General features: G+C 41.3%; 1 protein-coding gene across 4 annotated transcripts in view; it reads right to left on the bottom strand.

Moving 5' to 3' along the window:
- Window positions 1-18,441, bottom strand: part of SYNE2 (spectrin repeat containing nuclear envelope protein 2) — a 225,701-nt gene that overhangs the window by 99,930 nt on the left and 107,330 nt on the right. For all 4 annotated transcript variants that reach the window (XM_069949162.1, XM_069949164.1, XM_069949163.1 and 1 more), the window contains exons 44-52: window positions 17,357-17,486; window positions 14,357-14,581; window positions 12,870-13,022; window positions 12,105-12,343; window positions 9,553-11,626; window positions 7,822-8,144; window positions 5,865-6,009; window positions 4,413-4,628; window positions 2,806-3,065 (exon numbers count right to left, since the gene is read on the bottom strand). In XM_069949162.1, coding sequence (XP_069805263.1) covers window positions 2,806-3,065; window positions 4,413-4,628; window positions 5,865-6,009; window positions 7,822-8,144; window positions 9,553-11,626; window positions 12,105-12,343; window positions 12,870-13,022; window positions 14,357-14,581; window positions 17,357-17,486 — 3,765 coding nt within the window. The remainder of the gene's footprint in view (window positions 1-2,805; window positions 3,066-4,412; window positions 4,629-5,864; window positions 6,010-7,821; window positions 8,145-9,552; window positions 11,627-12,104; window positions 12,344-12,869; window positions 13,023-14,356; window positions 14,582-17,356; window positions 17,487-18,441) is intronic.

An 18,441-nucleotide genomic window follows, 5' to 3' on the forward strand; every position in this document is an offset into this window, starting at 1 on the left:
GTGCCTTATGTGGTTGTTAAGTCCTGGCGAGGGTTGTAGTTTTATCAGAGTTGGAGAGCCATTGGTTGGAGCCCACTGATAAAGCAGGACTAGATTAAAAAAGATAGGGACCAGGGCAGCAATGAAAGTGGAGGCTTCCACTAGTCATTTTATGCAAAAGAAGAGCCTGTGGAGCCTCATTGAAGAGTCTCAAAACACAGGACTAGCCAGATATCCCTCCGGGAAGGACCCAGCCAAGGGGCAGCTCCTGTTAGGAAACCACCAAAACCACCATATTAAGTGGTCCTATAAGTCAATGTAATGACAAGGGATAAACCAAGGCTAGGTAACCATCCACATACAGCTGTTTCGGGGTGTTGCCCCTCATCAGTGGGGCAATGCACCTAGGACTTCACTGCATTGAGCGCTTTCACTAGCAGCCGTCGTTTGGCTGGTCTCCCTGAGTTCAGCAATCTGTTTCTCTTACTAGTCATTTTACAGAGTTTTGGCCTCATAATCTCAGTCCACATAATAACACCATATAGTGCCTGAAATATATGCTGTATCCAAATAATGTTATTTTGAAGGAGTTTAACAGGACTTTTCTATAAATGGATAAGTCATCAGTATTATATTGGTTGGGGTCTGACTCCTGCCGATCAGCTGATTGAAGGGTTTGCTGCACTTGTGCAAGTGCTACGACTTCTCTACTTCCTACCAGGCACAGTGCTGTGTATTTGTAAGCAGCTGTACTTTGTATAACAGCTTGTCCCATTCAGTTCAATGGGACAAGCTGCAATACCAGGTACAGCCACTACTGAATGTATGGAGCTGTGTTTGTTAGAAAGGATATGTCATCAACTAAAACAAACAAACAAACAAACAAACAGAAAAACTGTTCCCAATAATACTACCACCATTCATTGCTCAATATTAGTGGATTTTGTTGGGGGACCCTAACCTCGGAGGTGCTTAAGAAATAGAGGTCCCGGGCAGGGGCAGGCAACTACCTGTTTTGCCACCCTCTAAACCAGTCCAGATCTAGAAGGAGCCCATCCTGGAGGCAGAGCCACTGAGTGCATGCTATGTTATATAAAGCATTTGTCATTATGTCTGTTGTTTAGGATACTGGAGTTAAGAGGGATCTAGTAACAGGATGTTTATGTCTGTAAATCCATATAAAAGAGACTGATACAATTATGTGAAGAGACCAATTTTGAGTCTGGCAGGTAATGTTGGATAATACTCAAAACACTTTAACCCAAAATATCTTTAATTGTACATGAATACGTCAATGTAATGTAGCCGACTGAGAAGCGCCTGAGTCCATTAATCTGGTTAAACATTTCAGCACCCATTCTCTCTCTCAAAAAAAAAAAAAGTCCCGCCAGCACCCCCTAGCTATAACACTACTATGAGGAACATTTCTCCCTATCTCCATTTCCTTTGGATCAGGACTTGGGACCAAATTTTTTTTAAAGAATGTATGGAAAATGTAAAGCACTTCATAATATGCATGAAAAAAATGTTACCCAGATGGGGCCTATAAACAGAAGGTGAAGGGGAGGCACAAAGATAGATAATCATACTATACATGACCATCTACATACAGGTCAATGTGCAATATTATTGGTGTTGAAGTGGTAGGTCCAAGTGGTAGCGCTACACCACCCATTGAAGCTATAGGACTCTTAAATAAAAGTATAATATACTTCTCCAAGTTTCCCAGGACTAGATCCAGCTTTTCCTAGCACCCAGGGAGGAGCGGCACGGAGCTTCGGTCAGTTAAAAGGCTGCAGGCTGATGAGCGAATTGCAGAGATAAAGAAGCGCTTTGCTTCTTTATTAATGTAAATTTGCTCATCTCTACTCATTCTTCTATAGTGGCCATTTAATCTGCCATTACCATAGACTACCAAGGAAGGAAACAATAATGTCTCTACAAGGACATTGACATTAAAGGGTTCATCTCAACATTATAACTTGCCACCTATTGAGAGGATCTCACCAGTGGCAGTATGACCACTGGGACCCCCCACTGATCATGAGCATGTAGCCAAGTACCATTGACAATAAACACTGCCACTCCAATAGCTTGGTGGAGAAAGGACCCACGTTTCATCCTTGGCAGGTCTGATTATAGGATACAATAGGATATCTTGGGATTACCTCTGATATCTATTTCAATAAAGGCAGTTGTGCCCTTTTAAATAAGTAATAAGATGTCTGGAAGGTGCATAGGATTTCTATATGGAGATTGAACTCTTGGGCAGCACTGTAAGAAGAACCAGTAACCATCATATACCATGCACAATTATTACATTACATTATTATTATACCCTTCAGCACAGTGCTCTTATAATAATTGCAACAGACGCTGTTAAACTGCCAGCCGCCGGGCTGCATTCAGCACGTTCCTGCAGCCAATACCTCTGTATTGGCTGCAGGAACGTTCTTCTTTTACAATTGACTTGCGGGCACCGTTGGGTGTGCCCACCTAACATTCACTTCAATGTAAAGTACGGCCAGCTATTAGGTATGTACATTATTTTAATGCCCGTTCTAAAGAACGTGCATTAAAATGGCGATGTGTGCATAGAGCGGACGGCATTGCATTGACTTCAATGCAATGCTGCCCCTACAGTAAAGAACGGACGCTGATTCCATTGCAGTCAGCGTCCATTCTTTACACAAAAATAATGTTGTGTGAACAAAGCCTATATGTAAGAGGAGCCCATGGGCCATCTGATCACCAGGGCTCATATACAGCCATAACCTATATCCCTATAATTACACCACTGTCAATATGTTGCAGTTATAAGCTTACATTTTACACTTGTCTTCCATGGAATTGATTTCCTTGATCACTGTAGAAATCTCCATCTCTGTGTTGACCTCTGGTTTCCCCAAAATATTCTGCAGTCGATGCAGCAGGAGTGACAGCTGCAGCTTCTGCGTTTTCACAGTCTCCTCGAAGCGGCTGATTTCAGAGACTGAGTTCAGGAGTTGTGCACTTCTCTGCTTCAACTCAGGTTTATCTGGGATCTCTTCTTGGCAGTTATCCAGCAGTATAACCTCTCGCTCCATCTGTAAGACATGGATGTCATGGAAAGGCTATAAAAATGGACAGAGTCATCATTCCTCACACAGAGACAATGAACATCTCCAGACCCTTTTCTCTGTATGGGACACATTTGTAAGCATGCTCGGTAACCTCTGTGACCTGTACAGAATTTATTCCACAGGAAGGGGGGGCTGAGCTATGAGCTTTGCCTGCTACAGTATCTACTGGTGTCACCTTTTTACCAATGTGCACCAAGAAGAGTGCAGAAAAATCAAAGGGGTATCCGGGAAAAACTGATAATTGGGCATCCTGCCGGGGCTGTAGGGGGCATGTCAGTAATGTATTTTTACCTGTCCAGCTACCCGCCAGCTGCCGAATTTGCCGCCGTCTGTTCTCTGCCGATGTCAGTATTTTGAAATCAACTGGTAACGTTTCACTTTCTCTGGAGATGGCCAGTAAGCATAGACAGTATAGTATCTATGCTGACCTGAATGGTATGTCACCATATGTTTACAAAATACTGACATCGTCAGAGAACGGGTGGCCCGAGACTCGGCAGCTGCGGGGGTGCAGGATATGTCAGCATACATTACCAACAAGTCCCCCACAGCCCTGGCAGGAAGCCCAATTATCAATTTGTATCCTCCTCCACTCCAAGACGGGTAAAACAGGCGCAGGTCCAAAGGGTAAAAGTGATATAAAATATCATAAAATTTATTTAAAGAATTTTGCCAGCGACACCAAGCGTTTCATGACCGATCCAGTCTCTTTATCAAGTGTTTAGACACCGTCTTACATTTTGCAATTATCAATTTATTATAGACACCCTCTTTAAGTATTAAAATACCCGAGCCGGGGTGTCCAACTGCGGCCCTTCAGCTGTTATAAAAGTACTATTCTTATCTTGCCTGTACAGCTAAAGCTTTGTGTGTGATATTACACAATTCCCAAGCATGATGGAAATTGTAGTTTTGCATCTGTGCCGCAAGTACGATCCTTGTATCCTCTAGTGACAGCACAGATATGCACATATATCCATGCTGTCAGTTTCCAGATCACACATGCATGTCATACATACTTAAATGCTGCTGTGTGATCCGGCATCCTGCTCTCCATCAGTTGGCCGCAGATGCCCTGTTTACACAGGAAGATGTGCAGCCACGCTAAATTTAAAAGTAGGCCAAAAGACGCAATCGGCGGAGGATTGCGCGTTTTCCCGCTCCTTAGCCGATTGCTGTCACTTCTACATGGGTGGATTATTTCCTGAAGGAGTGTTTCTAGCAATAATTGGTTCTGACAGTACCCGACCGAACTATATATCATTATGCTTTTATTGTACTAAAAGGACATTAGAAAGTCTGTTCATTTACCAGTTCACTGATTAATTTCCATTCTTGCTTTAATTCATCGCAGTAGAGTTCCCAGTCTCTGCAGACACCAAGGAGATTCAACCATCTGTCCCATAGTGAAGCCACCGATTTATCAAATAGCATGACGTCATCACCGCTGACAGCGCTCAGATCTCTCGCTGCCTGTCTGAGCTGCAGCAATTCCCCTTCACATGAGATTACTTTTGTCACTATGTTCTGTGGAACACACAGGGAAATTGTTATCACAGTGTAAATATGAAGACATTAGGGGCAGTCACTTCATACAATCAGAAAAGCTAGTTATTAGATTTGAAGGGGTATTCTGGATACATAAAATTGTTAAAATTGCTATTAAAAAAAAAAGAGAGATGCATACTCACCAACCTGAACCCCCTTAAGTTCCCAGTATGATAATGCTCTGCTTAATTCTTCTCAGGGAGGTTCGCAAGGGCATGGCACTTTAGTGTCCTAGTCATGCTACTATGACACTTGAGAGTGGTAATAAAAATGGTATGGATAGTCTGATTGCTTATATAGCTGATACAGCACCTACCCCTTTGTTTGTGATATTACAGTTCATCTCCATTCACTTCAATGGAACTGAGCTGCAATACCACACCTACACTAAGGACAGTGGAGGTGCTGTTTCTAGAAGAAAGCAGCCATGTTTATCTAAGTCTGGATAATCCCTGCAACTAACCGTTCCTTAAAGGAGAAGTCACAAAAAATCATTAAGGCAGCTGGGGATGAGGGCTGGGGGTGTCCCTATGTCCGCGCAGAGCTGTGTCCCCCTCTTCCACCCCGCCGCTGTCTTCTGAGCTCCCCGCCGGCTAGTCACTACCCGGCTGGCAGATGCCCCGCTCAGTCAGTCAGCTACTGGGGCGGGTCACCACTGCAGTCACTAATTGGCTGAGAGGGCTAAATCCCACCAGTCAGTGATGTGGATTCGGGGTTGTGACGTACTCAGAACTGGGGAGATGACAGCTGGCGGGGCCCGGGAGCTCCGTAATGTGGCGCAGCTCCAGGAGCCGTATTCATAGTGTATTTTCTATTTTCCCACCACCCCCTGCCCTTAATGATTTTTTACTTCCCCGCCAGACTTCTCTTTTAAAAAAAACTGAAATGGCTTTCCTTTATGACCTGATCTCTGTTTATAGTCTGTTCCTGGCTTTGGCTTTCAATCTTTGGCAGATAATCTGTCAGATAATCTTTCTGTGTAAATGGACCCTTAGCTGTGTTGGGTTAGGATGGATATTTGTATGTGTATTGTACTAGGAGTTTCCACAACTTCAATTATTTCTAATAATGAAGAAGACGACATAAGGGCACTGGGACAATCTACATATAACTGCTGATCATACAAGCTCTTATAATAGTAAGTACAACCCTCTAATCCCCCCCCCATCTAAAAATCCGGCACTGGCTAATTTCTCATTATAGTAATAGACTTGCCTTGCTTCTCTCCCATTGGGCCAAAGCAGCTTTGTAAGATGGGGGCTTCTGAAAAAAGGAATCTCTCATAATGGCTTCCATCTCTTCAAGATCCTTGCAAATTTTCTCCTTATTACATCTGAACAGGAGCTGCTTTTCACGGTAACTAGAAAATAATAATGGAAAAGTTGAGAACAGTAGAAATTCATACGGATATGTGTGATAACTTAGTTTGTTCTATCATCTCCCTATTTTGTCCCGTTATCATGGGAGTATTAGCGGCCATTTTGGAATCATATTCCCTTTAGAGCAAGGGGCAAAGATCAGGCGGCAATGCAAATATCGGCTACAATGTAGGGAAGAGGACTTATTAACTACAATTGCTGCCCATGTGTTCGAGCTAGAGTGGACATATACTCTCTTTCCAGCTTTTACTACTGCAGACACTCTATAGCATAGCCAGCTGTATAAGTGTGCAACCTGTGCAGGTGCACTTGGTACAATGCTTGTTTCTAATGGTTTGGGCACCCACAGCTGGCACTCCAGATCCCTCATTTGCTACCTGAACTACACCTATGGATTTTTAATACTTTTCTATATCTCTCTGCAAACTTATGAAACCTAAATTAGAAGAAAGGGTTTGGTGCCTTCTGGGTCACTCATTGAGAAGAAGGAGCGTACTTCAGCTACAATTGGCAGGGCTTGGTTTGCTTAATTTATTTCTGTCACAGTAATTGGCTTCTAAAGAGGAATAAGCTCCGCCCTCATTATTGCCATTATGTGCTTTTAGCATTGTTATAGGGGGTTTTCAAAGATTAAACATATTTTCAGCTGTCCAATATATGAACGTAAAAGGAAAACCTTTTTACTTTTGGAAAGCAAAGGGAAAATGACATGACTAGTAATAGGAGAAGGGGGTCTATCTTTTAGAATGTGTCTGGAACATGGCCGCCAAATCAAATCAAGGACAAGTTTTTCCAATGGGAAGGTGGTCATGTAGCATATCAATAGAAAGTTGCAACAACTGTAAACGTTCTATTTAATGCACAGCTATTTAACGTGTTCAATTGTTTTCCATGGTGCTGAAAACAGAACTGAGGGTGCTGGATCCACTAGCTATGAACATGCACAAGATTTTTTTGTGTTGATAACTTTTGAACCACAAGATAGATTGCAAATCTGGATGTGGCAATTAATATCTGAGACAAATCTTATTTTATATGCTACATGACCAACTTCCCATTGTAGAAACTTCTCTTAATCCAGAATAACTGCTTTGTTCTGGACACAGTCGAAAAGATAGGCCCCCTATTCAGATATGTCTATTTTCCCTTCACTCTAGGTTTTCCTTTTGCCTTTCATGCAAGGTGTCTGCTCTGTTGTTTTAACAGCCCAACTTCCTGTCTGGTCTACATTTTGTAATGGACTTCCTGTTCCTGCTTTACACTCTAATTGGGAATATGGCCAACTCTATCTTCCTCCCACTATGCCTTCTTGACTATAAACCCACCCATTACACCCACAGGAGCTTCTTTGCATCAGGAAAAAACATCATGGTAGTAAAATAAATTTATTTATATGTTTCATTGTTGGAATACCCTTTAAGGAAGAAAAAGATTACTGTGGTGTTTATAATAACTCAAACTTTTTAATTACAGCAATATTGATAATCTCAGAGGTATTAATAGGGGAAAAGGAGAATCATAGTAAAAACTGGACTGGGTATCTAATGCCGCTGGTTCACCTAGCCACCTGAGACAAAAAGACTTGAAGGTGGTTTGCTCCCCCACCATCTTTAACCACCATCTGTATATATTGGAGGGTCTATGGAGAGAGTATCCAAGAACAGGTTTTCACCACTGAGTAAACTGAGGTATGAGGCAACACAGACTGAGCACGTTTCCTCCAGAAGCCCCATAGAAACTAAACCGACTGCCTCTATGTCATCTACATAAACAAAGCATATAAAGAAACTAACCTGGCTAATGCAGATTGTTTTCTTTCGGCCATCTCCGTCAGTACGATGTTCTTGCTGGTGATCTGATTCACCAGGCCATCCAATTGCTCTTTATCATGTGGATTACAACCGGATTTAAGCTGTTTTACAATATTATGGATTTCTGCTATTGCAATATTCATTCCTTCCTGCTGTGAATTCAGGAAGTCTGCATTATCCTCCTCGTCGCTGCAATCAAATGCATTTACTTGCAGTTTTTCATCATACTGTCTGAAAAGTTCTGCTAGTTTAGCAATGGTTTGCTGGAGATCTTGAAGGTCATGGAAGGTCTTTTTAACTGTGTCCTGGTAAAACAAAGACAAATTAAAATGAGCTATCAAGGATTAGCATAGTTACTTTCTTGCAAAAACAGTGCCCCCCTGTCCTCAGGTTGTGTGTAGTATTACAATTTAGCTTCAATTGCTTCACTGGTACTCAGCTGCTAAAGTACTGTACACCCAAACTGAGGACAAGAGTGGTGCTGTTTTCAGGAGAAATGTTTTTCTAAGCTTGGACAATTCAGGTACATCCTCTTTAATCTGAAGCCACGGATCGAACGGCGCCGGCACGGGGAAGAACAAGGCCCGGTTCCCATGCACGATGACGTTCCATGCACCGGAACCGGCCAGTGCTCAAGCACTGGAGGTAAGCCGGGCCGCCCCCAGTGGGACAGAATTCCCTCCCCTGTATGATGTGGTTCCATTCATTCTAAGGGAGCCGCGTCATGGAGGGGAGGGAATAGAAAGGTTCCGGTGCATAGAACGTGCATGGGAACCGGGCCTCGGTCCAGAAAACGGACCACGGCACCGGCTTCCCCGTGCCGGCGCCGTTCGATCCGTGGCTTCAGGTTAAAGAGGATGTACCTGGTGGTACATCCTCTTTAAGGTCAAATGTACATAAGGCATTGATACAAATACAAAGATATAAAACTGCAAATCTGCAAAATGGAAACTTTATCACAATGTTTGTCAAGTCCAGCCTTCAATACCCACCAACAGGTCATGATTTGAGGATTTCCTTAGTATTTGGCAGGTGATATAATTATACTCAGGTACTGCAGGTGGGTTTTGAGGACTGGAGTTGAGAAACACTGCTCTATCAGCATTTGAAGTACAACCAATTCATGATGACCTGATATTGAACCGTGTGCATGTAGCCTGGATGATGGCACATGGCGCTCCTATAGCCTTGTACTATGGTTTTCCTTTGTATGAAGTAGGAGTCATATAGAAGTACCTAACTGCTCCATAGACCTATCTGGATGCTATATTACAGCTAAGTACTTTTGGAGCGTGTATGGACCCAAAACACAGCTGTACACTTGAAAAAAGGACTTTTTAAATTCAAAATTCTGTTCACACCGTCAGATTTATTGGTAGCGTAACCGTTAAAAAATTGGGCCAATTCATTAAGTTCATGCACATATGTATAAAAACAGTGATGTGTAGCTGACTATTCTGACTATGTCTTTTACATGTAGATAGTATAATATAAACTCTCATCATAAATATAAAAATATTACTAGTTTGGGCACACAACATGCAGAAAACAATGGTGTCATACAGTATGTTAATAAGGTAACCCTAAAAGATGGCAACCAAGCATGAACCATCTTAGTTGTGGCTCATGTAGTCTTGCATATCTTACAATGTATAGGTAAAGTAAGTAGTAAGAACATACATCTATACAATATGTTTAATAATTAGAACTTACAATATTCTGGGTGACGGCATTCTCGACCTGTTTCCCAGTTTGCTCTATGTCATTCAGTCGTCCAAGGAGCCCTTCTGTAGATGCCTGAGCAGAAATGGCCCTTGCAGAATTAAGTTCAGATTTGCATATTTCATCAAGAGCTTCAAGTCTCAGAAGTTGCTCTTGGATCTCATTGACGTCCAAATGAACAACACATGGCTGCAGAAGACCTTGGTGAATTTCCCTTAAATTGCACAAAGTTTCTTCCAGTCGATAGTGAATACTTTTTTCCATTGTGTGAAAACCAGTTATCATCTGACTGAGAGACTGGTGTAATCGATCCATATTTTCTGCTAGGTCTCTTATTGTAGGTTCTTCATCAGGGACAGCACCTTGGCTGTCATGTTTTTCGAGTAACAAGCTAAGTGCTTCAGTGGCTAATCTGCTTATTTTCTTTACTTTTTTACATAAAACTTGGGCCTCTATAACGTCAAAATGAGTTCCGAGGGCTAAAGCTTGTCTTTGTACTGAACAACACATCACTCTGGCTTCTTCTAAAAGCTCTTGATAGCGTTCTTTCAAAGGTTCATAATGATCAAAGTGACCACTTCTATGTACTGGGAAACATTTGTTCTGTAAATTATCAACAGTTAAACCATCCCAGTAAAGCCCACTATCTTCAAACAAATCCTTATACCTCAATATCTCTGATAAGTGAACTTGAGATGATGAGATGGCATTTTGGGAAACTTGAAATTTCTTTTGAAAACCTTGCCCGACTTGATTTTCAGCCTCATCATGCATTGTGGGTTCAATGGGCTGCAATGAGCTCAATTCTCGACTAAGAGAAGTTGTTCTTTCTTGAAACTCGTTATAAATTCTTAGCAATTTTTCAGCGTGCAAAAACTTCTTTTCCTCTAATCTCCGAATTCTTCTCGCTTTGGACTTAAGACTTCTCAATATGTCATTTAAATATAACTGCTCGGAAATTTTAAGTTCCCTATGATAGCTTTGGCTGTTCCTGAGAAGTGTCAAGACTAGACCTTCAATTTCCTCCAACTCTGTAGTCTTGGCCTTTAGACAATTTAGCTGTTCACATAACTCAGCCGCAGTAAATATACCTCTTTTGACTGGAGTTGCTTCTTTTTCTAGACAATGCAGTAATTCTTTCAGCTTTTCAATTTCTGAAAAAAGTGCTTTCCTCTTTTCCAGCCCGGATTCGAGCTTCTGTAATCGGTCAACTGATTGCATAATCTGTTCCTGATATAATTCCTGCAATTGTTGGAAAAAAGAGCAAATATCTCTGAATGCTGCTGGATCGATCCCTTGTGAAATGTGTTTTGACTCCTCAATAAAAGAGTTGACAGCAGTCTGTCTGTCCAAAATTTCTTTGTGCACTTTTTTGGAAGTTGCGATTTGCTGCTCCACATCACCTGGCAGAAGGGCAATAGTCTGATCCAACGCCATCTTATTTTGTAATTTTTTGATCCATATATGCGAGTCATATAAAGGTTTCAGAAACAGGTATTGATTTATCAAGGCATCTGGCGTTTGACACCGAGTCACCTGTTGGTCTTTCACTCGTTCCTCAAAACTTTCCAAAGAACTTTGCAGGTTATCCAATGAGCACTCCAGACTCTGACTTTCATTGGCGCCCCAACACCTTTTGATCTGTAACTCACACATATTCCTTAAAGATGTGGACAAATGTTGGAGGGATTCTACATCAGCAGAAAGGAGCAAGGATGTTTTCACTATGTCTTCCCGAGAAGGTGTTGGTTGATCAAGCAGTTCTTGCTGGACTTGGATAACACTTTGTAGTTGGTCAACTTTCTGCTGAAGAAATCTAAGTTCCTCGGCTTCTTTTATGAGTCGATCTTGTTCTCTATGAATGCTGAGTTCGATTTGCTCCCAAAATACTTCAAGTTGTCTGATATCTACATCTGTTTCATCCTGGTTTATGCCTAGGATCCTGTAGCCCTCAATGTTTGACTGTTGAGCTTTCCACATGCTTAAATTTTCTTTTTCTTGTGCTAATTTATTAAGGAAATGCTCCAGTTTATTCAGATGATTCTGGTGACTTTCAGTAGATGACCTAGAACAAAAAAGTTATGGAGTCAATTAAAGCCTTACAGTAAGAAGGTTTTAATGAAATATAAACATGCATGACTATGCATGCATTTCCTATCTAGAACCTTCCTAGACAACTGGCTTTGTTTTTGCAGAAGTAATAGTTTTGTCTTATGAATGACCCTGTAGGCGTCCATGGGCACCTAAACAAAAACAGTATATGGGCTGCTCAAAGAGTGCCCCATTATGTTCCTCAAACAATCTACCAGTACTAGCGAGCTTGCATGCAATCTAATAGAAAAAAGGATGCTTTATTTAAGGTGGCAGTGGACCCCTTTACCTATGTGTAGCTGCTATTTTGTAGCCGCTCTTCGAAGAGAAATGGATCCTAAACACGGACCCCCACTCTATTAACTATTAGGATATATGAGAATAGGTTTTCTAATCCATCATCCAAATGCCCAAAATAATTACATACAATAATTCAGGACTATTGCTCTTACATTTTCAGACTTTCCTTCTCTTTCACCAACATTTGGTATGACAGTCTGGCTGCACTTAGGGCATTCTGGAAGTCCATATAGTCTTGACGTAGTTTTTGCTTTTCAGCTTTTAGCGCCATTAGTTGATTTAGGAGATCTTCATGGTCTGATGGTAAAATAGCAGAACTTTGGGCATCCTCATCTTGTGCCTTCAACTTTTTCCATGACTCTTGTAGTTTTGAGACATCCTTGCAAAGTTTCTAAAAAGAAAATGCCACAGAAAATTGAATAATAATGAAAGAATACTAAAGTAATACATTTTAAGTGCTACAACTGTATTGTATTATGTACTGCAATATCCAAGCCCATTTACTAACTTAAACTTTCATAGTTCATAGACTGGACACTTAAATCAGGCAAGCTAGTAGAATTGTTATTATTACTTATTTAAGATAGATATATGTGGCAATAAACAATACATAGCTGTCAGATGATATCTTGCCTGGGCAACAGCTAGAATATGTCTGCTGATCCCCCATACAATTGCACATTTATCTATGTGCCCCTAGTGTGTGTGTGGAGGGGGGGGGGGCAGTAAGCTTCTGCTAGAATTCTCCGGCACCACCATGTTTTCCCTGAGAACCAAACCATATAATAAGATGAAAGATGCAGAGAGTGAAGAGACCCTTGTACACAGTAAGTAGTCTGAAAGACCTGCCAATATCATCAAGTCTGGCCAGCACTAATCTAATGTGAATACCGTGCTTAACTAATACCGATCTTTACCTCTATTTCTTCAATCTCTTGGTCTAATTCCATCACACTGAATTTGATAGGTTCTTTGGAAAACTTTCTCATGCTCCTCTTCAGGTCTTCAATGTGAAAGTCCTCTGGGTTCTTACCAGGCCCCATTGCTGTATCTTCCGTACTGTAACCAGGCTGCAAAACAAGACAATTATATTTATACTGGGATAAAATTGCAAACACTTTGGATCCTACTGTGCCAAAAAGTAATGTTTGGTGGTGAAATGTATGAAATGAAGTAGTCAACTTACAAGATAATTCCATGGAAAATTAGCATCAATGAAAGAATTTGAAAAAGTTACATGTATCTATATTTTGTGAGTATTGGATACGACGCTCCATCGTAAGTGAAAAGTTCAAAAAGAAAGCTATATAGAGATTTCCTCATAGCATTTTTTGAACGCTTAACATTTAAGATGAATCCAATTAAAAGCGATGGGATATTATTTGAAACATTTTTGGAACAAGTAGTACTCAAAAAGAAAGACATGGCGTATGGATAATATGCAACGTGATGGTGCCTCCACTAACACTACTTACTTAGTCCCATCTGCAGCTTATGAGTTAAAAACAGAAGGATGTTATATATAGGAAGGGTAACTGATATATTGTGAGTGTAAGAATATAATAGATGAAAAATTATGTTATAATGTTATATTGTGTAAATAAGTGGTTTCTGCTTATCAGAAAACTTCTTGTCATTTTAATTTTCAATAAAAATATATATTTTGTGCTATATTTTCTCAATTTTTTTGTAGTTTTGAATTTTTTTGTAGTTTTGTATAGCATATACAGTATATGTTGAGGTAGTGTTACAGCTCCAAGTATTTTGTGGACCTTATAGTTACAAGTGTGCTAAACAAATATGGTATATAATCACATTGCTCTTTTTTTTTTTTTTTTGTCTTGTATTGGTAAAATATAAACTACATGAATACATTGAAAAATTGGCCTCTGTGGGGTAGTCCTCTCAAAGAAGATAACCAGTATAGATTGTATAGGAACTGAAAATCATATATATATATATATATATATATATATATATATATATATATATATATATATATATATAAAGGGTGTGTTTTTTTGGAGACAAGTTACTGTCAACAGTGTTTTGAGTATTTACTAGAGGTAAATGAACCTCAAGCACACTTGGGTTCGTCTGAATCTGAACTGTCTACATTTCATCACCAGTGAATGAAGAAGGTGGATGCAGCCCTAGGGAGTCCTGGAAAACACAGATACAGTCTATGGCCTATGGCTGTATTTATGTTGTCCAGGCAGCCTCAGGGCTGTATCCAACTTCTTCAGCCACTGGTGATGAAATGTAGAGAGTTCAGATGGACCCAAGTGTGCTCCACATTCTGCAATTTAGCCTAATGCTACAGTGAATTTAGATCGACCTATCTATCTATCTATCTATCTATCTATCTATCTATCTATCTATCTATATCTATCGTGTGTATTACCTTAAATTTGCAGGCAAGCCTTTCCAGGGGATTTTCTTTCAAGAGCTCCTCTCCCAAAATCAGTGAAATTTTTGAGAAAATCTCCAGCGCCTCCTGGTGGTAAGCTGCAATATGAGGCTGAAGCTCCTTTGATAATATTTCACATTGTGCTTGGAAATCATCAGGCTGTAACGATCCTGGAACATGTAAAGCCGAGGTTTGCCCATCACTGACCAATTCACCGTCCTGTTTGGTGAAGAGAAATAAGAGAATGATATACAAGTCTACAACTGTCAAAATAAGAAGCACAACATGGTATGAAAGGGAATAACAACAAAATATAGGCACTTTGTCATAATAACTTTTTTAGCAATTCCCTTATATGATATTTTAAACGGAGTAGTCCTTTGAACAATGACGGCTCTGATATTGATTCCCTATGATATTCTATATAGGGCATCAGCGTATACAGGAAATCATATAAATAAAATATCTGTGTTCTGCTAATGATAGTTTAATGAGGACCTGTCACCCCCGGTGACGGGGTGACAGGCTTCTAACCCCCCGTTAGAGCCCCCTATACTCACGTGATCCCGCCGGTTCCCGCTTCTGGAGATGGTCGGGTCACAGAGATATAGGCGCCCGAAGCCCGGCGCGCGCGCTCCTCAGATGAGTCCAACACTCATAGAGAATGACAGGAGAGTCCAGCGCTTCGTCATTCTCTATGAGTGTTGGACTCATCTGAGGAGTGCGCGCGCCGGGCTTCGGGCGCCGATATCTCCGTGACCCGACCATCTCCAGAAGCGGGACCCGGTGGGATTAGGTGAGTATAGGGTGCTCTAACGGGGGGTCGGGAGCCTGTCACCCCGGCACGGGGGGTGACAGGTTCCCTTTAAAAGGGTAACAGCAAGAAAAGGTTGCACAACACCTTGGTTGGCACAAAAAAAGGCAAAAAAATATGCAGTGAAAAACATTTGTAAATCAAGCTGAATAGTAATTAGATTTACAACTAATAACCAGAATAACTGATGAATTATTGATGTGGAAGAATCAGACATGTAGCAGTGAACCTGCGCTTGATGTAACACCTGGTAACCTGTTTTGCAGTTTATGGAGTTCACTTGGGCAAAGCTTAGGCCTTATGCACACGTTCAGTAATTTTTTCTGGTCCTGAAACAACCCGCTAAAATTTACAGATTGGACATCCGTATTGCATCCGTATTGCATCTGTATTTCCGTAAATCCATTGTTACTACTCCAATGCTTTTCAATGCACTTCATCTGTATTTTTTACGGAAATACGGATGCCAAAATGTTACAATCCCTAAACAATCCGTAAACAATTGATTTCAATGAGAGGATCCGTAAAAAAAATCAGGGTCCGCGCCGTGTCCGTACTAGGACATGTCCTTTTTTTTTTCAGGATTGATTTTCATCCATTTCTGCTACTAATAGTGTGAATAGCCCAATAGACATCAATGTGCACTAACTCGGATCCGTAAATACGTATCCATAAATTACGGAACGTGTGCATAAGGCCTTAGACTGGTAACAGGTTTCAGTGGCTTCCTGAGTGCATGGAACCAGAACAAAACAACTATCTGAGGGTCCCATACATATCAATGCAAATTGAGCCCCAGATCCTGATTTTTTTTTCCCTCCCATTCACTTCAATGACCCAACATGGACACTACACAATGTCTGTAGTTGTTTGCTTCAGCTCTGTTGACAATGGTGACAGATGAATAGTGTTGGTACTGGGCGTCCAGAGGATTACCTCTTTAAAAAGTTGATTGTAGGCTTCCAAAACACCCATTAATGTGAATAGGGAATTGAGGTAGAACTTTAAAGTGTAACTATCATTTTTTGGTGGCGGCAGAATACACAGTCAAAATCCTGCCGCTGCGCTCACTGTGCCAGCACAGGCCGGAGAACTCTTTTAGCAGCGCCATTGGTTGCACCCACCTACACAGAGAGCGCGGCAGCAGGATTTTGCCATTGTATACTGCCTGCAGCGAAAGTTGATAGTTACACTTTAAAGGCAACCAATCAGCACAATTGTGCTCATATGGTTCCCAGCAGCACAGTATAGAGCTGCTGTGCAGCTCGCGAAGCATACCAGCTAAGCTTGCATTGCCGCTGCTCCCATAGGCTTCACTATGGTTTGCCAGATTCCGCCGTCCCCCTGAAGGATGAGCGGGTGTGAGCTGCGGAATCCATGACGGGTGTTCAGTGTGCAAATACCATTACTCTCTACTACAGTGAACGCCTTGAACATTAGAACATTGGGCCCCTCTCCCTCTCTGAGCCATTAGAGGTGCTGTGGGCCCCAGAACCTGCCCAGGTAAGCCCTGTGCTGACGCCCGCCCTGTCTCTCCTAGTCAGCCCTGAAACAGCTGTCTATAGATGGGTAACTTATCCTTTTTGGAGAGATTGTGGTTTGGTTAATAATCCCCAGTCATGTTACAAGGCTCTTAAAGTGGACTGTCATTGACTTGCAGGGGTGTTACCTGTAATAGGTGTCACCAGAGAGAAAGCTCTCTTCTTTTTGGAGGAGGACTACTTTGTATGTTTTTCTGTAAAACACTGCATGGGCTATGAGACTCCATAGGACTTGGCACTATACTCAGACCACTGTCAAACCAGAATTTATTTAATTTATAGTTCAATACGAAATCAATAGTGGATATACTGTATATTTTAGAAAGCTCTTCGGGGTATAAAACTACATAGTAACAATTAAGCAACAATAAAGTCCAACAAGTTATTCCCACACAGTGTAAAAATGTGTGTATCAAAGTTTACAAATGTGACAGAATGGGAACATCTCTTGACATTTATGAAAAGTGAAGAGTTTAAGAAACCTGGAGGTTTTCCACCACAATATTAGATGAAAATTGAAAGAAGCCAAATAGAAAGTAAAGGTCGACTTTAAACATATAACTGCGACTAATTATAGCCCGGCACGGACATTGGCATATGCATTCAGGAGATTAGAGGCGGCACAAGCAGAATCCTTACCTGAACCTCAAGCTTCTCCTTGCCGTCTGGAAAGGTTTCAGCCCCTCTTGGTCTTTCTTCCACTGTGGTTATCAGACCCGAGGCGTAATTGTCGCTGATTGTCAAAACCTTTACTGAGGTCTCTAGTTCTCTGCAGAGAAACAGCATGTACATTGCCATGATTTGACTGACAGCATTTGGTATAAGAAGCCCATGGCATTCTGGGTAAGCATGATCTATATATGGGGAGGGGGAGGGGGGTGACAGGAGACCCTCTTAGACTATGCTGTCCAGGGGCCAAATCCCCCGGATCTAATCTTGGTGATGATGTTAAATCTATATTAGGGTTTTTAGAAAACTTGCTTTTATAGAATTTTAATATAATAAATTGTAACTGATGGGGAGAGGGGTATAACTAGAATTCAAAGGGCTATTGCAATAATAAAAGGTATGGATAACATTGCTCTATATAGGAGAACCCAAATAGTAGTAAATTCAAAGTCAACTTGTTATTCCTTATAAGGATATGTTCACACTGAGTAAAACAGGTGGAATTCCACGGTGGAGCCCCTTCCGCGGAATTTTGTGATGCCTCAATGTGATGCCTTGCGTTCCTTTGCTCTCCACTTAAAGGTGATGACATGTAATCCCATTGACACACTAAGGAAGGCAGGAAGGCAGGCAGCCCCCGCTGTGGAATTCCGCCTGTTTTACTCAACCCTTAGGCCGGGTTCACACTAGGTATGACGCCGACCATTCTGTGACACATCCAAGATAGGAAAAAACGTGTGCATCCGCAGCTTCATAAAAATCAATAGCTTTTATTCATCGTCACAAGACATAAAATAACAAAATGGTTAAAAGACACGCGTGTCTTTTAACCATTTTGTTATTTTATGTCTTGTGACGATGAATAAAAGCTATTGATTTTTATGAAGCTGCGGATGCACACGTTTTTTCCTATCTTGGATGATTCGGGTTGCGGTCTCCAATACCAGCACCCGCGAGCTCTCAAATCACGGAGATCCATATATCAGGTGAAGCAAGGCTGAGTGGGTGAGCTGACAAAATTCCTTTTGTTTTACTGCTGATTCTGTGACACAGCC

The sequence above is a fragment of the Dendropsophus ebraccatus genome, chromosome 13 (assembly GCF_027789765.1).
Source record: "Dendropsophus ebraccatus isolate aDenEbr1 chromosome 13, aDenEbr1.pat, whole genome shotgun sequence".
Lineage (NCBI taxonomy): Eukaryota > Metazoa > Chordata > Amphibia > Anura > Hylidae > Dendropsophus > Dendropsophus ebraccatus.